Source organism: Diadema antillarum, unplaced genomic scaffold (assembly GCF_040938485.1).
Source record: "Diadema antillarum isolate AM-2024a unplaced genomic scaffold, OU_Dant_1.0 scf00000047, whole genome shotgun sequence".
Taxonomy (NCBI): Eukaryota; Metazoa; Echinodermata; class Echinoidea; order Diadematoida; family Diadematidae; genus Diadema; species Diadema antillarum.
Window position 1 is genome coordinate 1,331,167 of NW_027270936.1, and position 27,253 is coordinate 1,358,419.

Below are 27,253 nucleotides of genomic sequence, written 5' to 3' on the forward strand. Positions count from 1 at the left end.
CAGAATGGAATTTCTATTATTTTTGAATGGCTGCATGCATATTGACTCAGCAAAGAAAGACCTCTTTGTTCGCTGATTTTGTTGACCACTAACGACACTAAACACACAAGCACAGATATATCTTGCCTCACACTCTCACATCTACAATAGATATATGTAGACAAATATAAACAAAGTCTTTGGCTTCTAATTTTCTTTTGTCATGAGGTTTGTCTACTTACTAACCACACAAAATGCTGCTGGACTCCAGACTACTACCAAACACACATTTCATGTTACAACTACACCAACCAACTAGAATAAACAAAACGTGTACACTGACTATTCACCACCAAAGTCACACTCCTCATTTAGGGGTTGGGGTGGGGGGGGGGGGGGGGGGCTGGGGGTGAAGGGACTCAAACAAAACATGGATTGCACTGTGTGAATCTCTGTCAACTATATCACTGCCAGAGAATGTATCGCAAGTATTTCATCAATCTACCAAGCAATTGCTCATTACATGTTACAATACAAACGAAGTCAATACCAATTAGTTTTTCTTACGTAAACTTGACTCGAAGCATCCACTCCGTGGACTGACTGATAGCGATAATACCTACGAGTCACTTGGGTATATTATAGTCCACGTTTTTCATATTCTATATCTATTCATCTATTTCTACAATCAGCTCACTGGTGATAGCACATCCACTAGGGTGTATGACAATATGTCATCAAAAAACAGATTTCAAGATGATAAACAATTCTCTGTAAAAGGTTTACATGTGCTAATCCAACATTTCTTTTTCTCTCATCGCAGTTGTCCATTGACAACACACGGTATGACACACTGACAAGTATCGAAGCATGGCAATTTATGTGGAACACTCACTCACCATTCATTCATTCATTCAGTCATTCATTCATTCATTCAGTCATTCATTTACTTCCTCATTCATCAGTTCAGCTCAGTCAGTCATTGCTTAAAGTCTCCTTTGCTTTTGACTCATCTCAACACCAAACAGAACAAGACACTCTGAGTATAGCAGTGAAATCTCACGGTACATCCACACAAACACATTCAGAACAAACTATAATCCTCTGGGTAAGATGCAATGAAATTCAAATAAAGGTGCAGTGTACTGTCATTTTGTCCTGCTTTTCAGCTGTGAGTGAAATCTGCTCAGAATTTCTACGCTGCAACCTGTCATTCCTCAGACATTTGTCACTGTTTATGGTGTGAACATAGTTTCACACCGAAATCCTAACTGCACCACATGTACATTCTTGCATTGTTGACGTTCACATTGTATATCACAGGTCCAACTCACATAAAGCTATGTACTTCATTCCTCAATGCATAAAATCTATACATCAGGCTGGATAAATTTCTTCCTTTAGCCAATGCTGCACGAAGACATAAACTACTCACACATGTATTGACTACTCAATATGCTACTGACACGTATGTTTCATAATGCATTCAAATAATAAATGCATGTTTCAACCTTGCCAGCAACTCTAATCTCATCTACAACACGCAATGGAAGTTCTCTTGCCTAAATCCAGTGGAATGCACTTTGCATACAATAGTTATCGCTAGGTCGAGCAAACCACCTGGAAGCTTTAGGCTCGTCAGGGGCAACCTCTGCTGCAGGGGTATGCATGAGGTCTGAATGCATTATGAAAGTAGACTAACACACTACATCACTTGTGTCCTGTATTTCAGATTTACACACACAAAAAAAGTTTATCATCATATTACAGTTTGCACGAGACTTGTGATAATGAGTCTGAATAGCAGAATTTACCACAATCTACATATTCATCAATCTACATTAAATGAGATACTTGTGTGACAAGAACTACTACTCTGTACTTTTGTTAAAAAAAAGAAATCACATCTGATTGCATCAGAAAAAAAAATGATACAAAAAAAAAAAATTGTATACACCAATTACATAAAAGTTATCATGGAAATCATATGAAAGCATTTGGTATTGCATGAATATTTGCTAGTAATATTCTCTAGATGAACACTACACACTTGTTGCATACGATCCGCATTGAATTTGTGTTCAGTACAACTGACAAGATTTATAATTTTTCTTTTTGAGAGACTCATGTGCAGATTCTTCATGTCACATATAGTCAAATTATGCAGATATCACAAAACAACGCACAAATAAAAATTGGAAAGGTATTACAAATGCTCTGAGCATAGCTCTCTCTCCTTGCAAAATAATCAATGCCATAACCATCCCCAGGGCAAGTTCACTCAGTGTGGAAACCGGTCTCCAGCAACATACCACTCGCTTCCTTATACTACGCAAAAGTTGCATGGTACACCTTTTTTTCTTGGTAGGAAGATGTAGGGTTAAGAGAAAAATGTATTCATTTCTTCCAACCGACTCAACAGCATTGATTTGGCATTGGGTGATCCTAACTACGAAAAAATCTAAGCTTGGTTTAATGGGGGAGGGGAGGTTTTCCTTTCCTCGAGCAAAAGTTGGCAAGTGACTAGAAGAAAGCCTTTGGACACAGCACACTCAGTACCTTTCTGACTTTCAGGAGCTGCATCATAGAACTACCGCAACCAGGGTCATTTTTTTTGGTATTATCTCCTACTGCATGGCCATTTGAAAACGTTCATGAGAAAAAAGAGCAGACTAAAATACAAGATACTGAGACCTGAATATTGCAGATTGCAGACTTTCATTATTCACTGGTATTTGACTGCATCACTTACATTCAACTTCACATCCAACTATTTATTGTTGTGAACAGGCAGCATTGACTTGTTTCCTTTGCATACACTTGGCAGAAAAAACAAAACATGATGGTGATGACATGAGGTACAAATGATGTCATATAATGACTCTCTGACCATACTAGAACATCATTTGAATTTATGACCTCGTGTGTTCATAAACATGAAGTCAACAATTTAACGTCCAAAACTTATTATGACTCACTAACACACCACAAAAATGAGTTTCAAGTATTTGTGACCAAACATGTGCGCATTTCTGAAGAAAAAAAAAAGAGAGAAGACAAAATAACAAAACAGCACTAAATCAGAGTTCTACAGGGAAAAATCCACATGGTACAAAAACAGCTGGTAGACTGTGTGAACAGTCGAGTAGTTCGTCAATTGGCCACAGGTGTTGTGGCAGTTTTCTGGTGACTGTTGATCTCTTTGTTGGCAGTACCTTCTAGTGGAATGAGAAGCATCTTTTTATACCTACTAATACTGGATACACTTCTCTATATTCAAAAGTTAAGACATGACCACATCTTCCACTGCACTTTCTCTCTTGCTCGAGACTGAATCACTAAAGAATTGCAACTTCATGCTTTTTTCCTCTATCTCTCCTTCTGTTTTCAAGCAAGTCATTATGACATCCATTCATAATACATCACACATGTGTATGCAAGCACTGTGATGTGAGTAGCAAGATAGACTGTGTTGCATGGATGGTGTAGCTCCGTCCTCGTGTTCTCCTTCCTCCAGCCTGCGTCAGAATGTGTGAGCATTCCGGCAAACCCCGCAACCGAGGGCAAATTCCTCCCCTGTGGGTGGGTGCTGGACATGCAGTGGACACTCCTCAACATCCAATTGCTTGGCTCCTGGACCTATGTATGCACACAAGAAATAATTCAGATATATTGATAACTTATGTTTTACATTGAAAAGACCACCCTGTTTAAAAGTATGAAGTTACGATAAGTCAACACTGATGATTTTGATATGCAAACATTTGCTCTGCTAATTTCACTGTTAAGAATCCTTCCTTTCCACTTCCACTCATATCCCTATTAAACAAGTCCCAACCTGACGAAAAAGTAAGAGACTTTAGAAGATTTAAGCTCACCTGAGCTTTATCAAGATAAGCTCAATCTTGACCAACTTCCCTGTGGCGCCCCTCCAGGGTTTATCATTTGCAACTACAAGTACCTCTTCTCTGGCCTTACAAACAATCATTCTTTACCTATGCATGTCCCAATAAACAATGCAATGAACTTGTACAATTTCTACTTCAATAAAAGATGTTGCTTGAAAGTCACATTGTGGGGACCTCTGAACCCCTACCCCCTTGCCCCCATGGGCAGCACATGGATTTTTTGAATGACACCGCATTCACTTCCCTACCGAATGATAGCAACCAAGTTTGGTCGCACAATGACCACTGGTTTACAGAAGGAGAAGGCAATCTACATATTAAGCAAGATCAATCACAACAACCTCCTTGACCGTTTAGCTCAGGTAAGCTCACAAAAGGTAGCCAAATTTTAAAAAGGTATGTAAGCTCACAAAAGACAGCCAAGTTTTACAAAGGTACAAGTTGTATGTGAGCTCAAAAAAGGTCGGAGGATGAAGTAGGTGAGCTCACAATAGACAGTCAGGTTTTAATCCTAACAAGGCCGGGCTATTTAGGTAGATGATAGAGCGGCCGTAGACCGCGCGATTGTGACGAAAATTGGCACACACATTTCCTATGACGTAATCTAAAGTACCATGAAGCTAATTTTCTTTTGAATTATCATTTATGCAAAATTATGCTAATTTATGCACAATGATGCATGAAATCAGACAATTTGGTATAAATCACTGAATAAAGCTCAAAACAGGCACATTTTTTGTGTATATATTCTTTTTAGTGTCCTTAGCAAATGCAAGAGAAAAAAATTGTGCTATCAGAAAAAATTTCTGAAGTATTTCATTGTTTTTTTCATCTTTTATGTATTTCTCTGTTTTTTCGACTTTATGTTTTGCATTGTTTTTTCGATGAAATTTATCCGCGACATTGTTCCGAACCAAAAAATATGTTATTAATTGATTTTGATCAGCAAAACCCCAAAATAATCATGCTTTTATGAAATTTGCCTGTAAGCACAGTTTGCATTGAAATTGTACATGAATTCACGTTTTTGAGCAATTTTTGGTCTGACATGCACGTACATATTTATGCGCAACTTCGGAACTGCGTGCCCGGGCATCGCAAATTTGGTGTCAAAAGATGCGGGAGACTCGAAAGAAAAAGGTCATGAACCGTTATGGTGATAGCTTTTCGCAATAGCGATACATCGCGTGGAATGTCGAGCCCCCCCCCCCCCCCCCCCCCCCCCCCCCCCCGTTAAAACGGTATGTGAGCTCCCAAAAGGTAGGTGAGCTCACAAAGCAAAAGGTAAGTGAGCTCACAAAAGGTAGGTGAGCTCACAAAAGGTAAGTGAGCTCACAAAAGGTAGGTGAACTCACAAAAGGTAAGTGAGCTTACAAAAGGTAGGTGAGCTCACAAAAGGTAAGTGAGCTCACAAAAGGTAGGTGAGCTCCCAAAAGGTAAGTGAGCTCACAAAAGGTAAGTGAGCTCACAAAAGGTAGGTGAACTCACAAAAGGTAAGTGAGCTCACAAAAGGTAAGTGAGCTCACAAAAGGTAAGTGAGCTCACAAAAGGTAGGCGAGCTCACAAAAGGTAGGTGAACTCACAAAAAGGTAGGCTTGCTTTCAAGACTGACCTGCAGGGCAGTGGGGTAGCTCTGCCTTGGGGATGGTGGTGATGCTCTGGAAGTCATCATGGCAAGCCTGGCAGAAGTGGGTGGAGCCGAAGCAGAAGAAAACAGCCACTGAGCAGCAGTAGCGGCACTTGTACTCCAGGAAGTCTGTCCCATGCTTGGCACACATCTGGGCAAAATTTTGCATGGCAAGATTATTGCATAAATTCTCTTATTTTCAACCAAAAATTTCTGTGACTTCATTCATGAATATCCATAAAAAGTAACATCACATCATGGGTAGGAAGCCTGACATCATCATCATCATCATCATCATCAAACAATCTGGCTAAATTTCTTCTCTCTCTTTTTTTTTTCCAAAACCTCTGTCCAAGACTGTTCACTGGATCTTGCCACAATAGTCACAAATGCGCATAATGAAGGAATTCTGTTACTCATTTCTCTCATCACTCAACACAAAGTTACAATACAAACAGTGACTTTATGTCAACACAGATTTCATCCAAACTATCACATACGTATCCATTTTATTGTACATATTAACAACACACACACACACACACACACACACACACACACACATGCAAGATAACTATAGTATAAATGTAAAGAAACAGGGTACACAATAACCCATTGGTTTTGATGACACATTACCCACAAGAAACCCAGCAAAACGTCAACATATTCCTTGATTGTGTAGCTGGCAAGACAACAGAGCCAGGAGCACGTTTTTGTTAAATATTTTCATTCTTTTCTTCTTTCTTTTTAATGTATCACTGCACAGTTTTGATGGGAAATTCAGCTTGATAAAATGTGTTAATAAAACATCTTTTTCATATTATAGCACAGATTTGTTTTGAATCAAGAGATGTACAAATCAGCCCTTCATAAAGGGTATTCCACTTTCAAGGAAATGGTAGATAAGAAGTTCCTTATTAAACATCATCTCATAGCGGGACTCACCTGTGCCCTTGATACGTCTGAGCAAGCCCCACACACCAGCTCAGTGGGGTCATAGTCCTCTTGGATTCCAGCCTCTTGGTCACATCGTGCCTCACCCCCATAGTAGGCCTGGTCAAGGGAAATGAGGACATACCAGATTGACCTTTTTTTTAGTGGGTGGTGCATTTTAAAGTCTTGATATTTCTACGAAATTGTACTACAAACCCTTATATGTCTCTTGATATACCTGCATCTGTTGATATACTTTTAAATAAACCTTTAAGAAATCAAGACGTGTTCTTGGTACACAGTATGAAGAAATACAATTCTAGATGCACAGCAAAAAAAAAAAAAGAAAAGACTGCGATATCATGCTTATTCTATTCCATTTAGTCACAACATGAAACGTTTAACGATGAGGAGATATTCTCACATTGCCACAATTTTTTCCTTCTATCTAAAGACATCACCAACATTTTCACAGGTCTATTGCCCTTATTCCATTGTCTTCTTCTAAAGTAAGACCCTCACGTTTTTTGAAAGCTCTCTCTTTAAAACTTCCATGCTAGCATCAAAAAACATTAATTGCACAAAATACAGAGGTTGCATCTGGGCCCATATAACTACACACCTTCTTGCACTTGTAGCACACATAGTAGGCATATCGATTCATGGCGAATCCCGCTGCGTCGTTGTGGAAGCGCGCCCCCTGGGTGGTGACAGCCTCACTCCGCAGGAGCCCCTCGTACTCCAGCCGCATCAGGGCCTTCCGCCTCACGTCGCCCTCTAGCACCTCGATGGGTTTCAGGACGTCTTGCAGTGACCTGTGCTTCATGCTCACCTGGGGTACAGGGGAAGATCATAATCAATAACTCCAATGTACAACTCGGGCTTGTGAGAATCATTGGTACAGAAAAATGAAATGTGAGACATTTCATTTCCATTTCATGATAATCCCATATGAGAGGAAAAAAATGAATAGAAAACTAAGAAAATATACAAGTACTTCTAAAACTAATACTTATGTAAGACGGAAAGATGGTACCCTAAAACACTGGTTCAGTTAGAAATCCAGTCCATCCCAAATCATGTTTACAATTCCCACAGTTGCAAAGTTCCTATATCCTTTCGTTATAGCAATGTCATAGAACTTCTCAGTAAACTCCTGTTTACAATTCTCAGTTTAAAAGTTACTATATTCTTTCATCACAATTCCCACAGTTGCAAAGTTCCTATATCCTTTCAGTATAGCAATGTCATAGAACTTCTCAGTAAACTCCTGTTTACAATTCTTACAGTTTAAAAGTTACTATATTCTTTCATTAGCAGTGTCAGTGAACTTCCCAGCAAACTTGTCAAGTAATAGCCCACCATCACAATATACCATTTCCTCTAGTAAACCCCCATTAAACCGATACTTAATCCTTTCCTTTGTTCTCCCGGTCAAGCCCAAGTCAATCCAGACTCCTGTATTTACAATTCCCACAGTCAGTCCTTTGTCTAGTTTTATTTCAGGTAACCAAAGTAATTCTTACATCGAAGACCCCTTGCTTACTAACCCTGATATATCTGACCCTCATATGTTGAGAGGGATCATTCTGGACGCCCCTGTCTTGGGCAGAAGTCCTCAACTCTGATTCTCCCTGGCCATCAGATATATGGCTATGTTGTAACCTTATAGGGAGTGCTCTCATATATTCGCTGTCATTCTACGCTGGATATACAGAGTGTGTATATCTGCTACCAATAAATATACACACGTTATGAACTGAATATCGAACTGCGTACTTCGCCTTTCTTCGCGTCTGAATGTACAGTAAGAGTTGTGAATGTACCACGCTACATCACCCGACAAGGGATTCACAATTCACGCTCTAACACTGATACTATTACTAATACTAATACTAATATTAATACTAATACTAATATCAATACAAATACTAATATTAATACTAATACTAATATCAATACAAACTAACTACTTCTACTACTAGTAACAATAATAATGATAACAATAACAATATATAAATCTATAATGAGCTGCATGAGCCCCTGATGTGCTTAATGATGGTGAGCAGTTAAATGAAAGAAAAAAAGAGTTTTAACTCATAATTCATATAATACTACAGTTGGAAATTTCCTAATTTCTACTGGGTAGTCATTCCATAGTTTGGGAGATGCACAAGCAAGTGCTCCGTCTTCTTATCTTGCTTTGTTTTACATGTTGGGATTTACAGATGGAGGGTGTCTTTACAGCTGCGCAAATTACATGTATGAGTGTGTTTGTGCGGTTTTAAGGGATCGTATAGTTTTGGTTGAGACCTGAGCTTTCTAACATTTTTAGATTCGATAATGAGAAACATATTATGAAATGTGAAAGAGCATGCAATTCCAAGAAGGATTCAGTGTTTATTTGATGAAAATTGATTTTGAAATGGAGGACATATCCAAAACAGAGCAATGCTAATAAAAAATGGGAACTACCTTTTATTATGATTGCTTTGTTTTACTTTGTTTTTGGATGTCTCAGCTATTGCAAAACAAATTTTCATTAAATAAACTTTGAATTCCTCTTAGAATGGTACGCTCAATACTATTTCATAGGTGGCTTCTTGATATCTTACAATAAGTTAAATGCCCAATCCTCATCTCTACCAATATTATACCATCCCTTTAAGTACAAATAAAACAGATGCTTGTTTCTACTGGATTTTGCTCTTACCTTACAGATGGGACAGAGTGAGAAGCCAAAGGTGATGCGGGGACCAACCCACTTCCTCTCCAGCACGGCTCGACAGCAGTGATGGTGGAAGACGTGACCACAGATTAGCTGTTGTCATGGTAACAAGACAGAAGACATTATTACTCACTTCAGTTATCGAAACATTACAATGACATGCAGATCTGGTGACTGAGAAACTATTACTGCACCTCAAGAAAAGGTCACTAAACCTGGCAATTGGAAAGCCAATTACCACAGCAATAATCTCACACAAACATATCTAACAACTACAAGGTGTATATATGCAAGGGGAATATTCAGTACAAGCTTAATTTGCAAACCCATAAATGTGAAAACTACGAATGCATGTTTACCAGGTCAAAATGTGCAGACACAAAGATATAAAAAAGATAGACATAAAATATGCTATGGTAAATCAATAGAGTAAACAGTTAACAGTCAGAGCAACATCACATCAAGCAAACAGTAGAGTAATAATAATAATAATAATAATTGCATTTATATGGCGCTTCATACTGACGTTTCTAAGCGCACTTTGCTACTCATACAAATAGACCAGAAAACACAATAACATTAACAAAATTAACGTTAACAGTAACAAAAGAAGAAGAAAGAAAAGAAAAGAAAAGAAAAATACATGTGATACAATGGTACAATAATTGATAACTGTGTGCGCCTCCAGAAAAAAAAAAAAAAAAAAATATATATATATATATATATATATATTACAGCTGATTAAACAGGTGAGTTTTAAGGAGAATTTTAAATGATTCGACAGATGAGGCATTCTGAATATAAAGAGGGAGTTTATTCCAAAGAGTGGGAGCAATGGAAGAGAAGGCTCGGTCACCATAACGGGTTTTTGTACGTGGGCCATGAAGTAATTGGAGAGAGGAAGATGAACGGAGGGGTCTGGCAGAAGAGGAGGAGCGGAGAGAGACTAGGTCTTGAAGATATATGGGTGCAAGATTGCGTGTGATTTTGTACGTCAGAAGTAGGATCTTGAAAGTAATACGGGAATGTACTGGAAGCCAATGAAGTGAGCGGAGAACAGGAGATATATGGTCATGTCTCCTACTAAGGGAGACTAATCTAGCGGCTGAATTTTGGATACGTTGGAGAGGGGATATGTGAGAAAGAGGGAGGCCGGCAAGGAGGGAGTTGCAGTAGTCCAGATAGGAGGAGACGAAGGCATGGACGAGCCGCTCAGCTGATGATTGATCAAGCAGACGCCTGATCTTCCCTATTTTGAAAATACCCCATGATGCAGACTTACAAATGTTTGTGATATGGTGTTTAAGAGTTAAGTGTTTGTCCAAAGTAAAGCCAAGGTCTCTAACACAGTCAGAGACCTTAATAATCCCATCCCGAGTAGTTAGATCTGGTAGAGGAACTGTGCTCCTAAACTGTGAAGAGAAATGGATGAGTTCAGACTTGTCTTCGTTCAGACGGAGTCTGTTGGCAGTGGACCAGGTTTTGATGTCGTTGAGACATTCTCTCAGTGAATTAACAGCAGCAATCCTATCGCCAGGTGACATAGTTATGTAAATTTGAGTGTCGTCAGCATACATAGCGTAGTTGACTCCATGATGACAATTGATGATTCTGGTGAGTGGACCTGTATAGAGGAGAAAAAGAAGGGGGCCGGCAACGGATCCTTGCGGAACTCCGCAGCTGATAGGACTAGGACGTGACCAGGTCCCATTGATTATCACCCTCTGTGTGCGATCTTGAAGATATGACTTGATCCATTGGATGGCAGTGCCTGTGATGGAATAGTCATTACTAAGTCGTTGTAGTAGCAACGTGTGGTCGAGCGTGTCAAACGCAGCCGAATAGTCAAGAAGAAGAAGAGCAGCCTCATTGCCCTTGTCGACAGCAAGAAGGAGATCGTTGAGCACTTTCAACAAGGCAGTTTCTGTTGAGTGGAGGTTGCGGTATGCTGACTGGTTTGTAGGAAGCAGATGATTACTGTCAACATAAGACATTAACTGTGTAGACACAATCCTTTCAAGAAGCTTACTCACAAATGGCAGATTGGCAATTGGTCGGTAATTGCTCAGGACATCGGGATCTAGGTTCGGTTTCTTCAACAGAGGGGAAACAAGAGATGTCTTGAAAGGTATTGGAACTATACCCGATGACAATGATGTGTTAATGATGTTTTTTAGAACCGGAAGCAGCTCATCAAGGCACTCTTTGAGCAGCCAAGTTGGAAGAGGGTCCAGACTGCAAGATTTTGGTGGAGATAGCATGATGAGACGTCGCAGCTGTTCATCAGTGACTGGATTAAACTCGCTCAGGTTGCAGTTCAAAGAGTTCTCAGGAGCCTGGACGGATAACTGCAAATGGTTCACGTCAGATACAAAGGAAGACACAATATCATCGATTTTCTTCATGAAGAATATACTGAACCTGTGCGCCAGTTCTGAGTCAGATGAGTGTTCAGGATAAATAGCAGAGTCAGAAGGGGTGGACAGTTTCTTCACGAAGTTGAATAGTCGTTTCGAGTCAGCATTGGCGATCTCTTTTCTCAGGTACTGGGACTTTGCATCAGTAATCAGACTGTAGTACAGCTCACATTCTTGACGATACAGGTCCATGTCAGTCTGCATGCCGGACTTCAACATGCGACGTTCAGCACGACGCCGACGCCTCCTGGCCTCCCTAACCTCATCAGAGAACCAAGGGGCATTGGGTCTAATTGTCACAGTCACGGTTTTAACAGGGGCATGCTTGTCCAACAGATTACTCAGCATGTCATTCATTATACATTGAAATTGCTTCTGTAGGACAAGATGTACACTGGGAAGTCAACAAAGCCTGTTTAATATCCTGGCGGAAAGAGTTGGTGTCAATATTGCGAAGCTTTCCAAAGCTTACTTTCCTTCTAGGATTTGGTGGGCCTTTAAGATTAATGGCAGAAAGAATGGCGGAGTGATCAGATGGCAAAGATGGCAATACAGTGATATGGGAAATAATATCTTCAGATTTCCTACTAAAGACTAAATCAAGTGTGTGGCCTGCTTGGTGAGTGGCACCCTTAACATGTTGATGAAACCCAAAGGCTTCGACGGCATTGAGAAAAGACTGAGCGAAACTATCAGCAGAATCATCTACATGTATATTAAAGTCACCAAGAAGAATGGTTGGATGAGCATCAACAGCAGCACTCTCGAGGAGAGTTAAAAACTCATCAAGAAAGTCGTTGCTGGTAAAGGTGTGACGAGAGGAATGGGGTGGGCGATAAATGCAATAAACCCGAACAGTAGATGAAGAAGTGAGATGAATCGTGAAATCTAGCAGTTCAAAAGACATAAATTTGTGTGTGTCATTGACAACACAACGCGCAGCAGACCTATACAGGACGCAGATACCACCTCCTCTAGATGTCTTTCTGGGATGATTGATAATATTGAAATTTGGAAGGGATAATTTCAATTCAGCAAGGGTAGGCTCATCCCTCTGGTCACCTGATAGCCATGACTCAGTGATGACTAACACATCAATATCATTATCTATGATCAGAGTTGACACTGCATCGACTTTATTCGTCAAGGATCTTGCGTTCCATAAACCAAATTGAGACCCACTGGAAGCATCACAAAGGGACTGTGACCTTGGAATCCTTCGCCTACGGCGTCCCCTGTGAGTACGCCGCTGCTGCGCAATTCCAAGATCACATACCCTTCTCCAAACAGTCAAAGGAAGTAGATGACTGGGCTTCCCATTAAACTGATGGAGGACATGTACATCATATGTAATACGATTCGGTTGAAAACTACTGCAATACTCATTAGCATGTTGCATTACATCGACTTCAGTACATGGACCTGGGTTTGTTTGAATGTCACCGGACAGTAGGATGGCTAACTGAAAACATGCACATGTGTTGCTATAGTATGCAACAGGTTTACCACAGTGTCTGACAAGCCTGTGAACAGGAGAAAGTAGACTGTGATTACAGTTACAAGCATCAGTTGGCAGCATGAATACATGGTTCACGTTCAAGAGAGATACAATCAGAGGTATACAAAAGAAGAGATGCCAGAGACGCCAGATCTTAATCCCCTCCATTGCTGTGGAGGTGATGCTATTGACATACACATGTGAACGGTGTGACAACAAAAGGTGCTATTGAAAGTACAAAGCAAGTACACATACAAGATGCATGAAGCAAGTGTACAACACTGAGCTGGACACTGAAAATGGCAATACAGAGTAGGCAACAGTATCAAGATACAAAATTCATCTGCTTAAATATACAGCTAACTTACCAACAAATTGACTGGAAATGGTCTAGCAAGATCCTTGACACAAACAGAATACAATATAAACAACCATACTGCAAAAATGCAGCAAAAACCAGGTAAAAGAGACAATATAATCAGAGCCCTAAATGAGTGGGGCTACCTATGGAGGCGCACACCAAAAAAAAAAAAAAAAAAAAAAAAAAAAAAGTAACATCACAAATATTCTTTTCACAAAACAGAAGACCAAATATGGCCTGGAAGGGATTATACCTGAATGGCAGGGGCGCAGGCCAGAGCCTCGGTGAAGCAGATCATACACATGTCGTCTGCATCCTGCTTCAGGTTGGAGGTGGGTACGCAGCCATGGAGACAGGGAAGACACTCCGCCTCCTCCAGGATACCCCCACACACGTGACCACACGGTAGGACCTTGGTGCAGGCATTCTCGGCATAGCGCTGGGTGAAGAGAGCAGGGGCATCAGGGTTTACTCTCTAAAATGTTCTAGAGTCTTACATCATCTCTCATGATTCCACTTCAATACTTCATTACTTAGTAACCCAGAAAAGTGGAGCCCTCCTTCCCCTTCCCCATATGCACTCTCCCCACATGGAGAACATTTCTAATCTGCCTCCTTAGGCTCCATGCTGGTTAAGATTACCCTCCTCTTTTCCTTTATACCCTCACAGAGATACCTTTATAACTCTCTCCATCAGAAAAAACCCATGGCAGATAAATGTATTTGACTGGGATCGAAGTCAAGACCGTGGCCTAATGCATAAAAGCTACCACATCATTTAATCAGAGTCTACTTCTATATGATTATGCTCCATTAATTATTGATTGACAATGACATACTTGCAGTGGTTATATTACATCTAGTCACCTGAGATGAGCTATTTCACACAACATGAAATCACAGAGCTAGTACTCTGCATGAAAGCCTTACTGTTAGCTGAGAAACACCAGGGTGTAAACATTGGACAGAGCCCAAGGAATAGAATGCTCTTCGGCTTTTGAACTAAAATTGATACAACTTGCTTAAATTGTCATTGCAATACAGCTTCTTCTCTCCCAATGTGACTTGCTGTGTCATGTTAAAGTCACACCTCCAGTTTCATGGCTAACACTTCAGCACCAGTAGCCCAGTGAAAATCTCTGAAATCATTTTCAATTCATTGCATACATTGCACCCAATGTCAAAACTGGACACGTACTGGAGAATGATGCTGCAGGGTTTAAAGACCAAAGGACATGTACAGTGATACACCAAGGATGAACAGGGAGGAAAGATGGCGAGAGATGGTAACCAGAGTGGACAAGTGAGCCAGATGGTGAGAAATGAGAGACTCACCTGACAATCTGGATCACTGCAGACACTTCCCGCTGGTCCAAGGAGACCTGAGGGGGTTTTGTTGCCACAGAAACGGCAGGTTCCCATGGCAATGGATCCACCCATGCCTGAGGCTGATCCACCTTAAGTTTGAAAGTAAATGCAACCAAAGGAACATAATTATGTTGTGCCAAATACCAGTGTACAATTAAAAAAAAAAAGAGAAATAAAGCTAGTCATCTGTTGTTGTTTTTCTTCTCACCTGCAAATTCATCAAGCAATCACTGAAAAGTAAATTGATAAGAAGTTTGTAGCTTGTATGTTGTTTTTGTTCAAGCAAGTGATATCATGCAGGTTTTTCTATAGGTTTTTAAAGTAAGAAATGCTGGTGTAAGAACCATGAAAAATGTTACTTGATATTACAACTGGTAATGGCACTAAGTCTACGTTTACCTGCCTTACTTTAAGGAGCGCTCAACAGCTGTTTAGCATTTACCTGGTGTTGTTTCCTTGAACTCCACCATAGCCTTGAGTGTCTTGGAGTCGGCAAGGGTCATGACCCAGAAGAGCTTGCTTCGGCCACATCCTTCATGCAGATCTACTCGGATGGATTCCTCCTCCTCCTTGAACACCTGGTGCAGCATTCCAAAATTAGGAAGACATGCATGAATACTCAGATTGGCATTAGCCACTTCAAAGAACTACATAACACAGTCAAGATTTATGTGGGAGTGTCCTTCATATTGAAACATAAAGTACACAGTGCTACACTAAATGAACTTGTCACGGGTGAAATAACCTCAGTCCTATCCACTTCCGGTGCGTTAGTAAAATTTGAATTTTAAGCCTGTTGATTGGCTGTTCGATCTCAGTGCTTCCTCCCAAATGCTACGACGTTTCTGCAACAATTGCTCTGGTCTTATTTTTTCCAAGGACTTAGGGTTAGCATTAAGGTTGTGATAGGGTTTTAGTTTTAGTTTGATGTGAGGACTATGATTAAGGTTAGGGTTATCTTTGTCATCAGAATTTATGTTTGGCTTAGTGTTCAGAGATTTCACGGGAGCAATTGTCACAGGAGCAAATGTCATGGAACCAATACATGTAATTATCCTATCAAGCACAGACCACAGGACTGTCACACAGAATTTCCAGTGTGGCCTTACCTTCCTCTGATGACTGCGGCTCCGCTTGGGTAGATGCAGGACTCGGTCACAGTCAGCACAGAGATTCCCACAGTGTTCACACTGGCTGATGGCCAGCGTCTCTCCGTCGTCATGGTTATCACACGTTGGCTGCTGAGTAGAGACAAGAGATGGAATGCTACTGTTAGGAACACAGTATACCAACTGTGGTTTGGTAACATGATATCCAATGCATGGGATGCAATGAACTGGCTGAGTTGTTGATATGATATCCATTGTATAGGATGCTATGAATTAATTGTGTTAACCCTACGGTGAAGTTATCATTTCATAAGGCACAGTGCACACACCACACCATCCAAATTATCACCTAACCGCACCAAGACTTCATTGTAGCTAAAAGGGCATCAACAGTTTACAAAGTGATAACAGTTTCATAATGCTCTCTTACAGTACACCGCAAAAGCCACTGTAAAACAAGAAATTTGCATGTGCACCTTACTTTTGCAAATTCCTAGAGGAGCCATGATTCGCTAAAGTAAAATGCAGAGTTTTTTGTCTTTACAATCCAGCACATGGAGCATCCTCATAATTTTTTCAAGGGCGGCAAATTCGCGAAAGTTTCATGCCACAAATGTTTCTGGTTTTACAATATCTAGCAGACAACAAGACAAAACATCATCCTACATGACAGTAGCTGAGCATAATGTTGAGAAAGAAAGAGCATTCCTGCCCCCCTCCCTCCTCCTTAGGGGGCCCCGCCCTCTTCTCCCAAGTACCTTTTGTTTGGCAGCGGGTGAATCCTTGCCCTGGGCCCACTGGCTGGAGGAGAGTCTCTCTACATGTTCATTCTCTAGGACACACAGCGAGGCCAGGGACAGCCACAGCTGTACCAGGGGGAGAGAAAGCAAACAAATGATGATGAATGTTATTCTTCCTGCCTTGTGCACAGAAAGTCATGACTCATGTTTTGCTTGGCTGGAAATTAAGAATGTTAGAGTACAATGGTATTATCATCTTTCACAAGTCCTCCAATTTCTGTAAAATTACACAAGAAGTCAGCATTGTGTAAAAAAAAGAAGAGTACAATATATAGCTTTTAATAGGGACTAGGAAACAGATAATTTTCATGAATTCTAGTACTCTTTCTTTGAATGACTGAGACTTTAAAAGCTGGCATGTTAACATGATGCAATGAAACCTGATGCAAAGTTGAAAATCCAAAGGGAATAGAAAGATACTTCAAACTCCTTGTCAGTTTGACAACCATCAACATTTCACACAGACGAGAAATAGAATATAAAAGTTTGTGCTCTATCAAAGATATTGTTGTGTGAATGCAATGAATTGAAATTAGACAGTGACAGCATCCTACTAGCAGATGTGGGGTATCTTCAGAGTTTTCAAATATTCTAGAGGCAGTCTAGTCCAGCTGATGTCATATTTTAAAGCACAGCATTGACTGACAGAACTACAACAGAGGCAATATGATCAAAAAGCTCTCAAATACTTTATAGGATGCTCTTTAACTTCTCAATGCAGTGAGGCAATCGGTTCAGCGCTCACCGTGTTGCTCTTGATACAGAGTGCTGGCGCCCTCTTGGTCTCGTCCAGTTTAGTGAGGGACAGGACGCGCTCTGCGATGGCTCCCTTGGTGACCTTGGCCCACTCTGTGGAAATCTTGCCCTAGGAGAGCAAGCAGCATAAGGATTATAAAACAAACATGACATGGAATGCAGACTCAACTTCAGAAAAAAAAACCCAATACATATTACAAAGAAAGTATGACGTATACAGTATGAGTCTTCTTGCACTCATGACTCTTGGGATTCTTCTTCTAGAATGCAAAGCTAGTCTTTTTGGCAAATAAATCAATAAATACAGATAGATATGCACAAACCAAAAGAACAAGAAGGCAGACACACAAATGGATTGATATTTTGATAATGTGTCAAATCTGCATAGAGTCTAAGGAGGTCAGAACTGCATGAATGTAGTACATAGTCCTCGTAGCTGAGAAGAGGAAATGCATTACAGATATACATTGTACAAATCTTGGTAATGAAACCCCTTTCTTCTTTTTTTGCTCATACCACCAAACTATCGCATTTCAGAATAAAAAGACCAGCCAATATTATTCCAAGGTTTCTGTTATGCCACTTTCTGAAAAGTGCAAAGTTTTAAAATGAACGTATCATATTCACCAGCGATAGGGCTATCTATATATCATGCTATCTCACGCAATACACTGGCTATTGTGTAGCAAGCTGTACAGCATGTGTGAACAAAAATACAAACGTGCACGCTCTTTTACTCACAAGTTTTATTCTTAAGTTTCTCACATCGACAGTGAATAAAAATGAGTGACTTACTGCTGAAAGGTCTTTGATGAGGGCAATGATCTGCTCTGCAATGTTGTTTGACATGGAGCCACGCAGCCACCAGTGTTTGCTGTCAGATCTCCTCACTGGAGACTCCTCCGTACTGAGAAATGATTGAAGGCAAAACAAACACAGAGAAAAACAGATTAGAAACCATTATAGTTACAGTGTATCCACAGATGACAGAGCTACTACCCCCAGCTGGTTCTTGGAGGATGATTATACGGTTTAGCTAAGAATGTTGTAGTCTGTCAGATTGTAGATCAGTTCCGCAAAAGTTCACAACATTTAAACTAGGGTGATGGATACATACCCAACTATTAAGACTTTGTATATTTTCATGATAGGAAGAATAGGAAGCACTAAGACAATATCAGCATTCAACACCTAAGAGCACACATACCCGACACCTGAGGGTGCTGTCTAGTCCAAGAAGAATATGGCATTCTGCCTGAAAAGTCTGTCAATTATGTAAAATGCATGTTCATGCATACAGTAATGTCATTAATTAACAAATTAATCAGCATAGTAACTGAAAAATTAGCCTCTTTAATAATTCATGTTCCTTGGAAGTGCATTCTTTTTTGCCTCAGTTAAAAATTCCATTCAGTTTTGAGTGAATAAAATAATCAGCATCAATGTAGAGGTTGACTTTAACTTTGAATGCATATATGCTACTATAAAAATGCTGTTGAAATATCTACCTTGTCTGCTGCTGAAGCTTAGCCAGTGTGTAGGAGTGTGTTCCCCTTCCGCTGCCCAGCCCAAACTCTGATGTCCCTCTGCTCTGGACGGCCTGCCACCCCCCTTTGACTTTGGTCTGAACTGTCAGGGCCTTGGCAATGCATGCCAGGAAGACGTCGAGGACTCCTAGATAGTCCTCGGCGGGGGTGTCCGGGCCGTTGTCACCCTTGCCCTGTGTGAGGAGGCTGAGGTCGTCGGGGGGCAGGGATGTCACCCCCATAATCTGCTTGAAGAGCTTGGGAGAGATCTCCAGCAGGAAGCGACGGAGAACAGCCGTCACCTGCAGGGTGCAAAACACAGGCACAAAATCTGCCAACTTCTGTCCTCACATAGTGGGGTATTTCTCATTCGTTCACAAGTAATACTAATCTTTTTCTCATCCCTTCACAAGTAATACTAATCCTAAGTTCAAGTCAACTGATCCTAGGAACAATTTGGGATCAATCAGTCGTCAGAGGTTAGGAAATGTTTCACTCAGCCATTTGGGAACACTATCCTGCGTCCATCTGCCCACGTTCTTAAACACATGTTGAATGCCTCTGTATCATTCCAAATTAGATCTGATCTGAATCTGTCCCAACTTTCGTTATCATTTGGCTCGATATGATTCCCATGTTAGTGAAACAGGGCCCTCCTCTAACAGTCCTCATTCCATATTTCCTGCATCACAGTGTATCCAAAGAGATCTACCAGAGAATGCTGGATGAGATCTTCCACACTCTTAAGAAGCCAAGCAACCAACCTGTCTCTGGATGCGAGGCGTCCCCGTGTGCAGCAGCGAGACCAGGTCCAGCAGGAGCCCGTCCTGCTGGGCCACGTAGGACCGGCCGACGTGGGAACCACTCAGGGCCAGGACCATGGACAGCAGCTCGAAGCAGTAGGCATCCGGCACCGAGGTAGACTGGTCCAGGGCCGATGAGGACGGGGCAGAGGAAGACGGGGTGCTGGTGGGGGTCAGCTTGCTGGAGGCCACAAGACTGGCCTCCCAGTCATCCTGCATCTTGATGGTCTCTTTACGGATCGCCTGCACTATGTGAGAGCACACCTGAGGGGGACAGGGGCAAGAAAGACATCAATCAGTACGTCTCATCATCTCTGTATATCTTCTGACTGAAAAAGCTGCATTATGACTTATACTTTTCAACACCACTGACACTATGTACATATACAAAACACATACTTAACTTCCAAGCACAATAAGACCTCTATGCCACCTGTTTCCCTTTGCGGAAAACTCTAAGATTTCAGATACTCAGTGGGGGAAATTAATTCTTTCGCCCGTGTTGGCTGGTTAGATAAGAAATGAGTGGTGCAGTCCCCACTATGATAGAAGAATGTCTGGCACAGATTCTAATTCAAGCCTCACACCATCTTCCTCTTCATCTTCCTCTATTACCATCATATCGCCACCCATGACTGTAAACATATATGCACAAATCAAACATACTTACATCAAACATATTTACACACATTAAAGTGTACTGACAAATTATTCAAAAAACACATATAATAAAATAATACACACACACATACAAAAACTGATTGATCAATGAAGCGTTGCGTTAATGCATAATTGAATACTTGAAGTATCAAAAAACAGCACCATATTCTGCAGGGTATACAATATTTGGATTCCAAAGTGATTGTTCAAAAGGGATGTTTTGACAGCAATTCAGTTTCACATAATCAGTCATTACATAATCGTGATAATTGTGAATATGACACACAATTTCACATGAAAACTTGTAAAATAATACTGTGCTCTGTCCAATGTCTCAGTTGGCCCTACACCTTCCTCCATTCCATGCTGCACCATTTCATCAGGTGATGTCTGTGAAGGGGTACATCATCCCCATCACCACGGCAACCCACCTGTTTCTGGAGGTTGCTCAGCTTCTGTCTACTGAACAGGATGCCCACCATGTGTTCCTTCAGGTCACAGTCATTGGTCTCCTAAAAAGGGCATAGAAACATGACAATTGACATCTCCATGGCAACTTGCCGACACTTAAGATATTCAAATATATTTTGGGGGAAGTTAAGCTAAAAGAGTAAAAGAGAAGATCAGGTATAGCCACACTGTTGTCATGCTTACAATTTTACATTCTATCAATTCTTTGACTTTCAACATTAAGCTCACAAAGTGCCTTCATTTAATATTCTACAGTACTAATCATGTTAGAGCCGACTGAAATGTATTAACTTCAGACAAGCAACTCCCTTTGTTGTGGTAGCTGCACAGAATATAGCAAAACTGAAACTCAACAAAGGGAACCTACATTTTCATCTTTCTACTCTGAAGCAAACCAAAGAATGGTATATGTCCCAGACACATGGGTACTGAGAAACTTGCACAAATTTCACAGGTCTGCATAAAAAAACAAAAAAACAAAGATAGAATGCTATTATTTTAAAATCTTAATATGACCTGGAGGGAAAACTCTTTAGTTCTACTCAGAGCATTAATCTTGCACCTCATCAACTCAATCAATGAAACAAATAAAAAATCTGAAGATGAAGACAGAGAGAGATATACATGTACAAACATATATCATTGGGAGAAAAATTGAGCATGGTTCAAGACAAGTATGGATGGTTAGGGGCCAAAAGGTAGAGTGGACATATGTATTGCACTGAGCATACCTCATCGTCCGGCGTCTGCATATCTCCAGGTTTCATGGCCTGTGCGTCCTTGTTGACCGGCTCTTCGTCTGACAGCAGCCGGCCGAACACCTGGGAGGTCAGCAGGCGGAAGACCCGTAGCGTCTCACCGACACAGTTTTGCTGCTGGAGGTTCATCGCTGATGGCTGTGAGCCTGAGGACGCGAGAAGCAAATGAACGCTGTGTGGTAATCTATCCACATGAATATCATAAGCACTATTACCTCTGTGCTTTATGTGTGCAGTAATTGTAGTCATTTAAGAATCACTGTGGCACAGTGACTAAGACCAAGGGCAGGGTTTGACACCGGCTTTGGCCCTGTGGCCACTAAAAATTGATGGCCACTAAAAATTGATGGTGGGTCACCAAATTTTCAAAAAGGTTATCTCTTGGTGGCCTGATCGGGCAACTAAAATTCAACATAAGGTGTCAACATTTCCTCTTATTTCGGGCCTATACATTCCTTTTTTCTGGCCACTAAAATTTCATATTTACAGAATGTTTTAAATGGGCTATCAGAGAGAGAGAAAAAAAAGTTAGTGTTGAGCCCTGCAAGGATTCTCAATCTTGAAGTCCCTAGTTAAAGTAAGGTAGCGGGTGCCCCTAAGCAAGGCCTTATATCTTCATGGCCTGGTCCTTTGGAAGGCACTTGAAGCCATCTGCCCAGCAGCACTAAAATGCTCATTAGCATTTAAGAGCTTCCTACATGGCCTCGTAGAATAAATCCACTCACACAATATCTCACTGTAGCACAAAGTATACAATTCTTATGAAAATGCTGTATTAAAACAAATGAATCGATGGTCACTTGACACTCAAACCATTTATGCTGTTATTAATTTAAACTGTGTTTTTTTTCCCAATCCTGACATCCTCATCTGACACATACAATATTGAGATTGTCTTAATGAACAGCGTTATCCACCAAATACTGTTAATGCAGGTACACATGCATGCAACACTCAAAAATAAAATGTGTCTGGACTGGAAGGAAGATGTCTAAACATTGCTCACCTACTGACAATGTCTCCCCTTTGTTTTCTCCCAGCACCTTGACCTGTCTGATCCTCAGGTGACTGTCTGGACCTTTCAGCTCCACCCGTATGACCCTTGACCCCTCGGGGCAACCCGAGAGATCGCAGGTCACCCACCCGGTGTGCCGGACATCCAGGTTGGAGACTTGTATCTTGATGAGGCTGTCCACGCTGGAGCCAGCTAGAAATCTCATGGTTGTCACTTTGTTCTACAAGCATGACACACAAAAAGGGGGAAAGTATACAGATGGCAATCTTGACTTAAACTGGATCAAATTCCATTGTGATTTGCTTTTGTCTTCTGCAAAAGGAGATGAAACTCACAAGAACTCTGCAAACTCTTGTATCAAATAACAAATTGTATTCTCCTGAGGATGGTTAGAAAACGCTTACTAAAATTTCAAGGTTGAGTATAGTCCTTTTCAGGACCATACTCACATCCACGAAAGAATACATGGTGTACCATGAAATTATCCACCATTAAACATATTTTTGCTTACCCCAAGATCACGTGAGTTGTCAGCGTGGATGGCCACCATGCCCAGCGTCATGCCCTTTCCACAGGAGACGGTGACAAACTTGTTCCGGTTCCGGTCCTCATCACCGGACTCCCAGAAGGTTTCCGTGGAGCCGTCCACCAGGCTGGGCAGCATGGCCGCTCGGCTGGACACCTGTAGCTCCACGGAGGTGGTGATGTCCTTCAGCAGCTCCACCCTCACTGGACCCTGCCAGGTCAAGAAGTCATGGGAAAATAAATATACAGCATATAAAGATATGAAATAACACACAACATCATACACCATGTCCATGTTTTTGTAGTTTACGTCACACAAAAACAACTCGAAATATCTGAGCACAATAATAATAAACATGAGAGGACTTTAACAAAATTCATGACGATGGCCATGTTTAGAAATGAGACATATATTCTAGCTAAAGAAAAATATACATGTATGCCAGTAAGCATATTCAAAGGAGCTTTCTTCAGATTCCCCCTGCCTTGTGAATTATAAACATCTAATTCTTAGCACAACAGCTATTTTCATTATTTAACATCATCCTCTGAAACCAATCAAATACCTTCCATATCATGCCCCAAAACTTGACTCAACAAATAAAAAAAATATAATATAATTTCTCACATTCTCGAGTGAAAACTGGAATACCAACTATGTAAAGCCTATGGAGTTGAGGAGCACAGCTCGCACTACCATGTATCAACTCCATTCAAACAGTCTGATTGTATGACTTTGCCTCCATGCTGCTATTCCTGGAACCTACCTGAGATGCAAGACTAGACTCAGCTGCAGACACCACACTCCCACTGAGACTGCCCTCACCATCTCCTTCACTTTCATCAGACTTGGACAAGATCTGGTTGATATTGCTGAAGACCTGTGTGTGGATACATTTGCAGAAATACACAGGTAAAACATCTCCAGGCAGTAATCACAAATGAAGGTATCTCTATTTCATGTCAGTATGGATGAGCTTGAAGTTATGGAACAGGATAAATGCACAGGTCAATTGGCACAATTTACATTCAGGTTTTGAATGAGTCTGATTTATCCATGATGCCTACATTCTGTATTTGATGAATTTGTCATTTGGTCTGTCCAAGCCAAATCATGAATGCAAACAATAATTCTATTTACAATTTAAAATGAGTTATCTTGGTCAAGTGTAAAACTTTTAATCATACAATGTAGATAACATGAGAAAAAGAAATGTACCCGTTCCCCAGCACCCCCAAGTATCAATATGACATTTAAAATCATGCTTGCAAAAACAAACTTACTATCCTACTGGTACCGCATTACTTTTAATCACACTCTTGGTCAAATCCACAATGCTTATCACAAATAAGAAGATCAATAACAAGTGTACCACTCATTTACATTAGAAAGTCTGTGCTCTGATATGAGGTCCACAGACGATAACATGACCACACCATGAAAACATACTGACACTTAACTGCTTTTGACCTACATCTGAAGACTTCTGTTGGATTTTGGGAAGGCTTGTTAAATACAACCACTATATCTACTGTCCATCTGCACTTGCAAATCAAGAGATGCTATCTGACCAGTGGTTTGTGTTACAACCAGTCCGCACCTGTGAGCGGTGAAGGAAGACGTGATCGGCCTGCCGGAAGCGCAGACACCAACAGCGCATGGCCATCTGCTGCAGAGCCCCGCCCGTTGGCAGGTGCATCATCACCGTGGCAACCGTCTGCAGGAGGCTGTGGAAGGTTGCTGGGAGTGGCTGGACGGCCTCGCCAGCAATGGTGATGTCTGACAGAGGATGCTCACACATCAGGCCATCTAGCTCCTGAAAAGCATAATCAAGAAAATGATCGGTTTCTCCCATCATTTGTTCAACAAATGCTTCCTTTCTGCTTGAAGATTTTTCACTAAATTTCTCAAAGTTATGATAACTTTACAAAGTGGTATGGACAAGAATGCATTACTAGGAACATATGGGAAGAGATAAAAACAACATAGGTCGGTGATGCATCATCATCGTCGTTGTCGTTATTGTCATCATCATCATCATCATCACATTGTTGTCGTTGCCATCATCATCTTCCATCACTCATTACCAACAATGGTCACCATTATCCCTATCATCACTGACCTGATCAGGTTCTTTCTTCTCCTTCTTCTCCTCTTTCTCCTTGCTGTTCTCCCCATCTTCCTCTCCCTCCTTCTCCCCCTGGGGCGGGGTGAGGGCAGCCACAAAGTGCCACAGGAGGTCATGGAGGCAGGTCAGCTGGGTAACACTTCGTAGCAGCCAATTCAGGGCCTAATGACCACAACAATATAAGGGGGAAATGGAGAATTTGCTTAAACATTTATGGCTGAGATAAGCTCTGGTTCAGCTTTCAACATCTATATCATTAATCTTTAATACAACACAAAGGATCATAATATTTCTTCTGTAAAAATTAATCAGTACTACTCATCATTACAATACATAAGGAAAAAGGCCTCCCCCTTCACAAATGATCACCACAAAGCAGATACAGGAATTATACTTCCCCACCAATGTTCAACAGCTGAAATCCTAATATCAGACTATTGCATACCACACAGAATGTAAGGCTTTCCAAATGACTAGAATTACAGCTCCTTGTTATTATGAGGCAAACTAAAAAACACAAAAATTCTTGCCCAACTGACGATTACAACTACCCCATAATACAAAGCATACAGATAAAAAGAAAAAAATGTATGAAAGCATCAGGGGAGAATCCTGCTGAAATATGAATGACAATGGGGCAATAGAAGGGGATGCAGAAGGCCTGCCCCTGGACCCTGATGTGGGCCACCTGTACCACTTGAGTAAGGTTATACCTCCTGCCTGTGAGGACAATTCCTGTCAACGTTCCTGTCAAACTGGACACCTTAATAACAATTCATTACGACCTAGGAGCTAACACACATGTGAGCCTCTAGCTCAGGTGAGCTTTATCCCATACGGCACTGTCTTCACTGATTGGCACAAGATACCTGGCAACTAATAAATGCCAATTTGTGGAGATTACCTGATCCTCTTAATCCCTATTGTGTCAGTACCGCCTTCCTGTTGGTCTGAGGCACATTGTTATGCCTGAGTGTGCTGGCTAACTTTACAATGAGGTCAAGCACGGATGCTTTATCTAAATACTGGTGAAAGAGCATGGCACATTACTGCTAAGGGTCTAACCACAAAGGGGGCTAAGGCAGTTTTCCTACTGACCTGCATGGAGTAGACCCTGCAAGCTCCTTTCCTAAGGGCCTGCTTCATGGCCAGTCTCAGGCCATCCAGGTCATGGCGCTGGGCGATGAAGAGCATGACTGGACGGTGGAGGGCCAACACACCCAAGGTCCTGCCCTCTATCAGCCTGGCCAGGAGGGCTGAGGGACGCCGGAGAAGGGAAGAACCATCTAGAAAAGACATCGGAGGGAATGGGTGCCAGTTTCATTACTATAGCTGCACATATACATACATACATACATACATACATACATACATATGTACATACGCATATAGTTACTAACATGTACAGTACCGACAGCGAATTATTTTCCACATATTCGCGAATGTTTGTGCATTTTTGCGCACTGCAGGCATATTCGCGCATCGTAGATTCGCAAATATTCACGAATATTCAATTATTCAATATGTCAATTATTTCTGAATATTCCCGAATATTCCCGAATGTTTGCATGGAAAATAATTCGCTGTCAGTACTGTACATGCCATATACAGTACACACCAAAGTGTACATTATGCATTTGAACACACAAATGTAAACATAGACATACTGTATATCATCTATATGTACATGTACATCTATTTACACATTCATATCCATACAAATGCTGCATGCCTATACATACTTCACTAAAGACACACATATGTAATAAGATTCACATTGGTTTCATAATGATAAATGTGTAAAGTGGATGCAAAACACCAATCAAAGTACACTACAACCCAATCAAGGATACTTTACTTGAGAGCTTGCTTGATAAAAATC

The 27,253-nt window shown here is 41.0% G+C and overlaps 1 protein-coding gene across 1 annotated transcript in view; it reads right to left on the reverse strand.

Annotated features, from left to right (window-relative positions):
* Positions 1-2,928: 2,928 nt before the first annotated feature.
* Positions 2,929-27,253, reverse strand: part of LOC139715369 (E3 ubiquitin-protein ligase MYCBP2-like) — a 74,975-nt gene continuing 50,650 nt past the window's right edge. Inside the window, exons 22-43 of the mRNA XM_071626942.1 lie at positions 26,470-26,657; positions 25,366-25,533; positions 24,844-25,059; positions 24,010-24,123; positions 23,229-23,453; positions 22,709-22,937; positions 21,676-21,848; positions 20,905-20,985; positions 19,775-20,077; positions 18,993-19,312; positions 18,280-18,391; positions 17,474-17,593; positions 16,687-16,794; positions 15,929-16,057; positions 15,262-15,397; positions 14,787-14,893; positions 13,705-13,890; positions 9,161-9,268; positions 7,070-7,279; positions 6,460-6,567; positions 5,500-5,665; positions 2,929-3,618 (exon numbers count right to left, since the gene is read on the reverse strand). Of these exons, the coding sequence (XP_071483043.1) occupies positions 3,503-3,618; positions 5,500-5,665; positions 6,460-6,567; positions 7,070-7,279; positions 9,161-9,268; positions 13,705-13,890; positions 14,787-14,893; positions 15,262-15,397; positions 15,929-16,057; positions 16,687-16,794; positions 17,474-17,593; positions 18,280-18,391; positions 18,993-19,312; positions 19,775-20,077; positions 20,905-20,985; positions 21,676-21,848; positions 22,709-22,937; positions 23,229-23,453; positions 24,010-24,123; positions 24,844-25,059; positions 25,366-25,533; positions 26,470-26,657 (3,623 nt within the window). The 3' untranslated portion in view covers positions 2,929-3,502. The remainder of the gene's footprint in view (positions 3,619-5,499; positions 5,666-6,459; positions 6,568-7,069; positions 7,280-9,160; positions 9,269-13,704; positions 13,891-14,786; positions 14,894-15,261; positions 15,398-15,928; positions 16,058-16,686; positions 16,795-17,473; positions 17,594-18,279; positions 18,392-18,992; positions 19,313-19,774; positions 20,078-20,904; positions 20,986-21,675; positions 21,849-22,708; positions 22,938-23,228; positions 23,454-24,009; positions 24,124-24,843; positions 25,060-25,365; positions 25,534-26,469; positions 26,658-27,253) is intronic.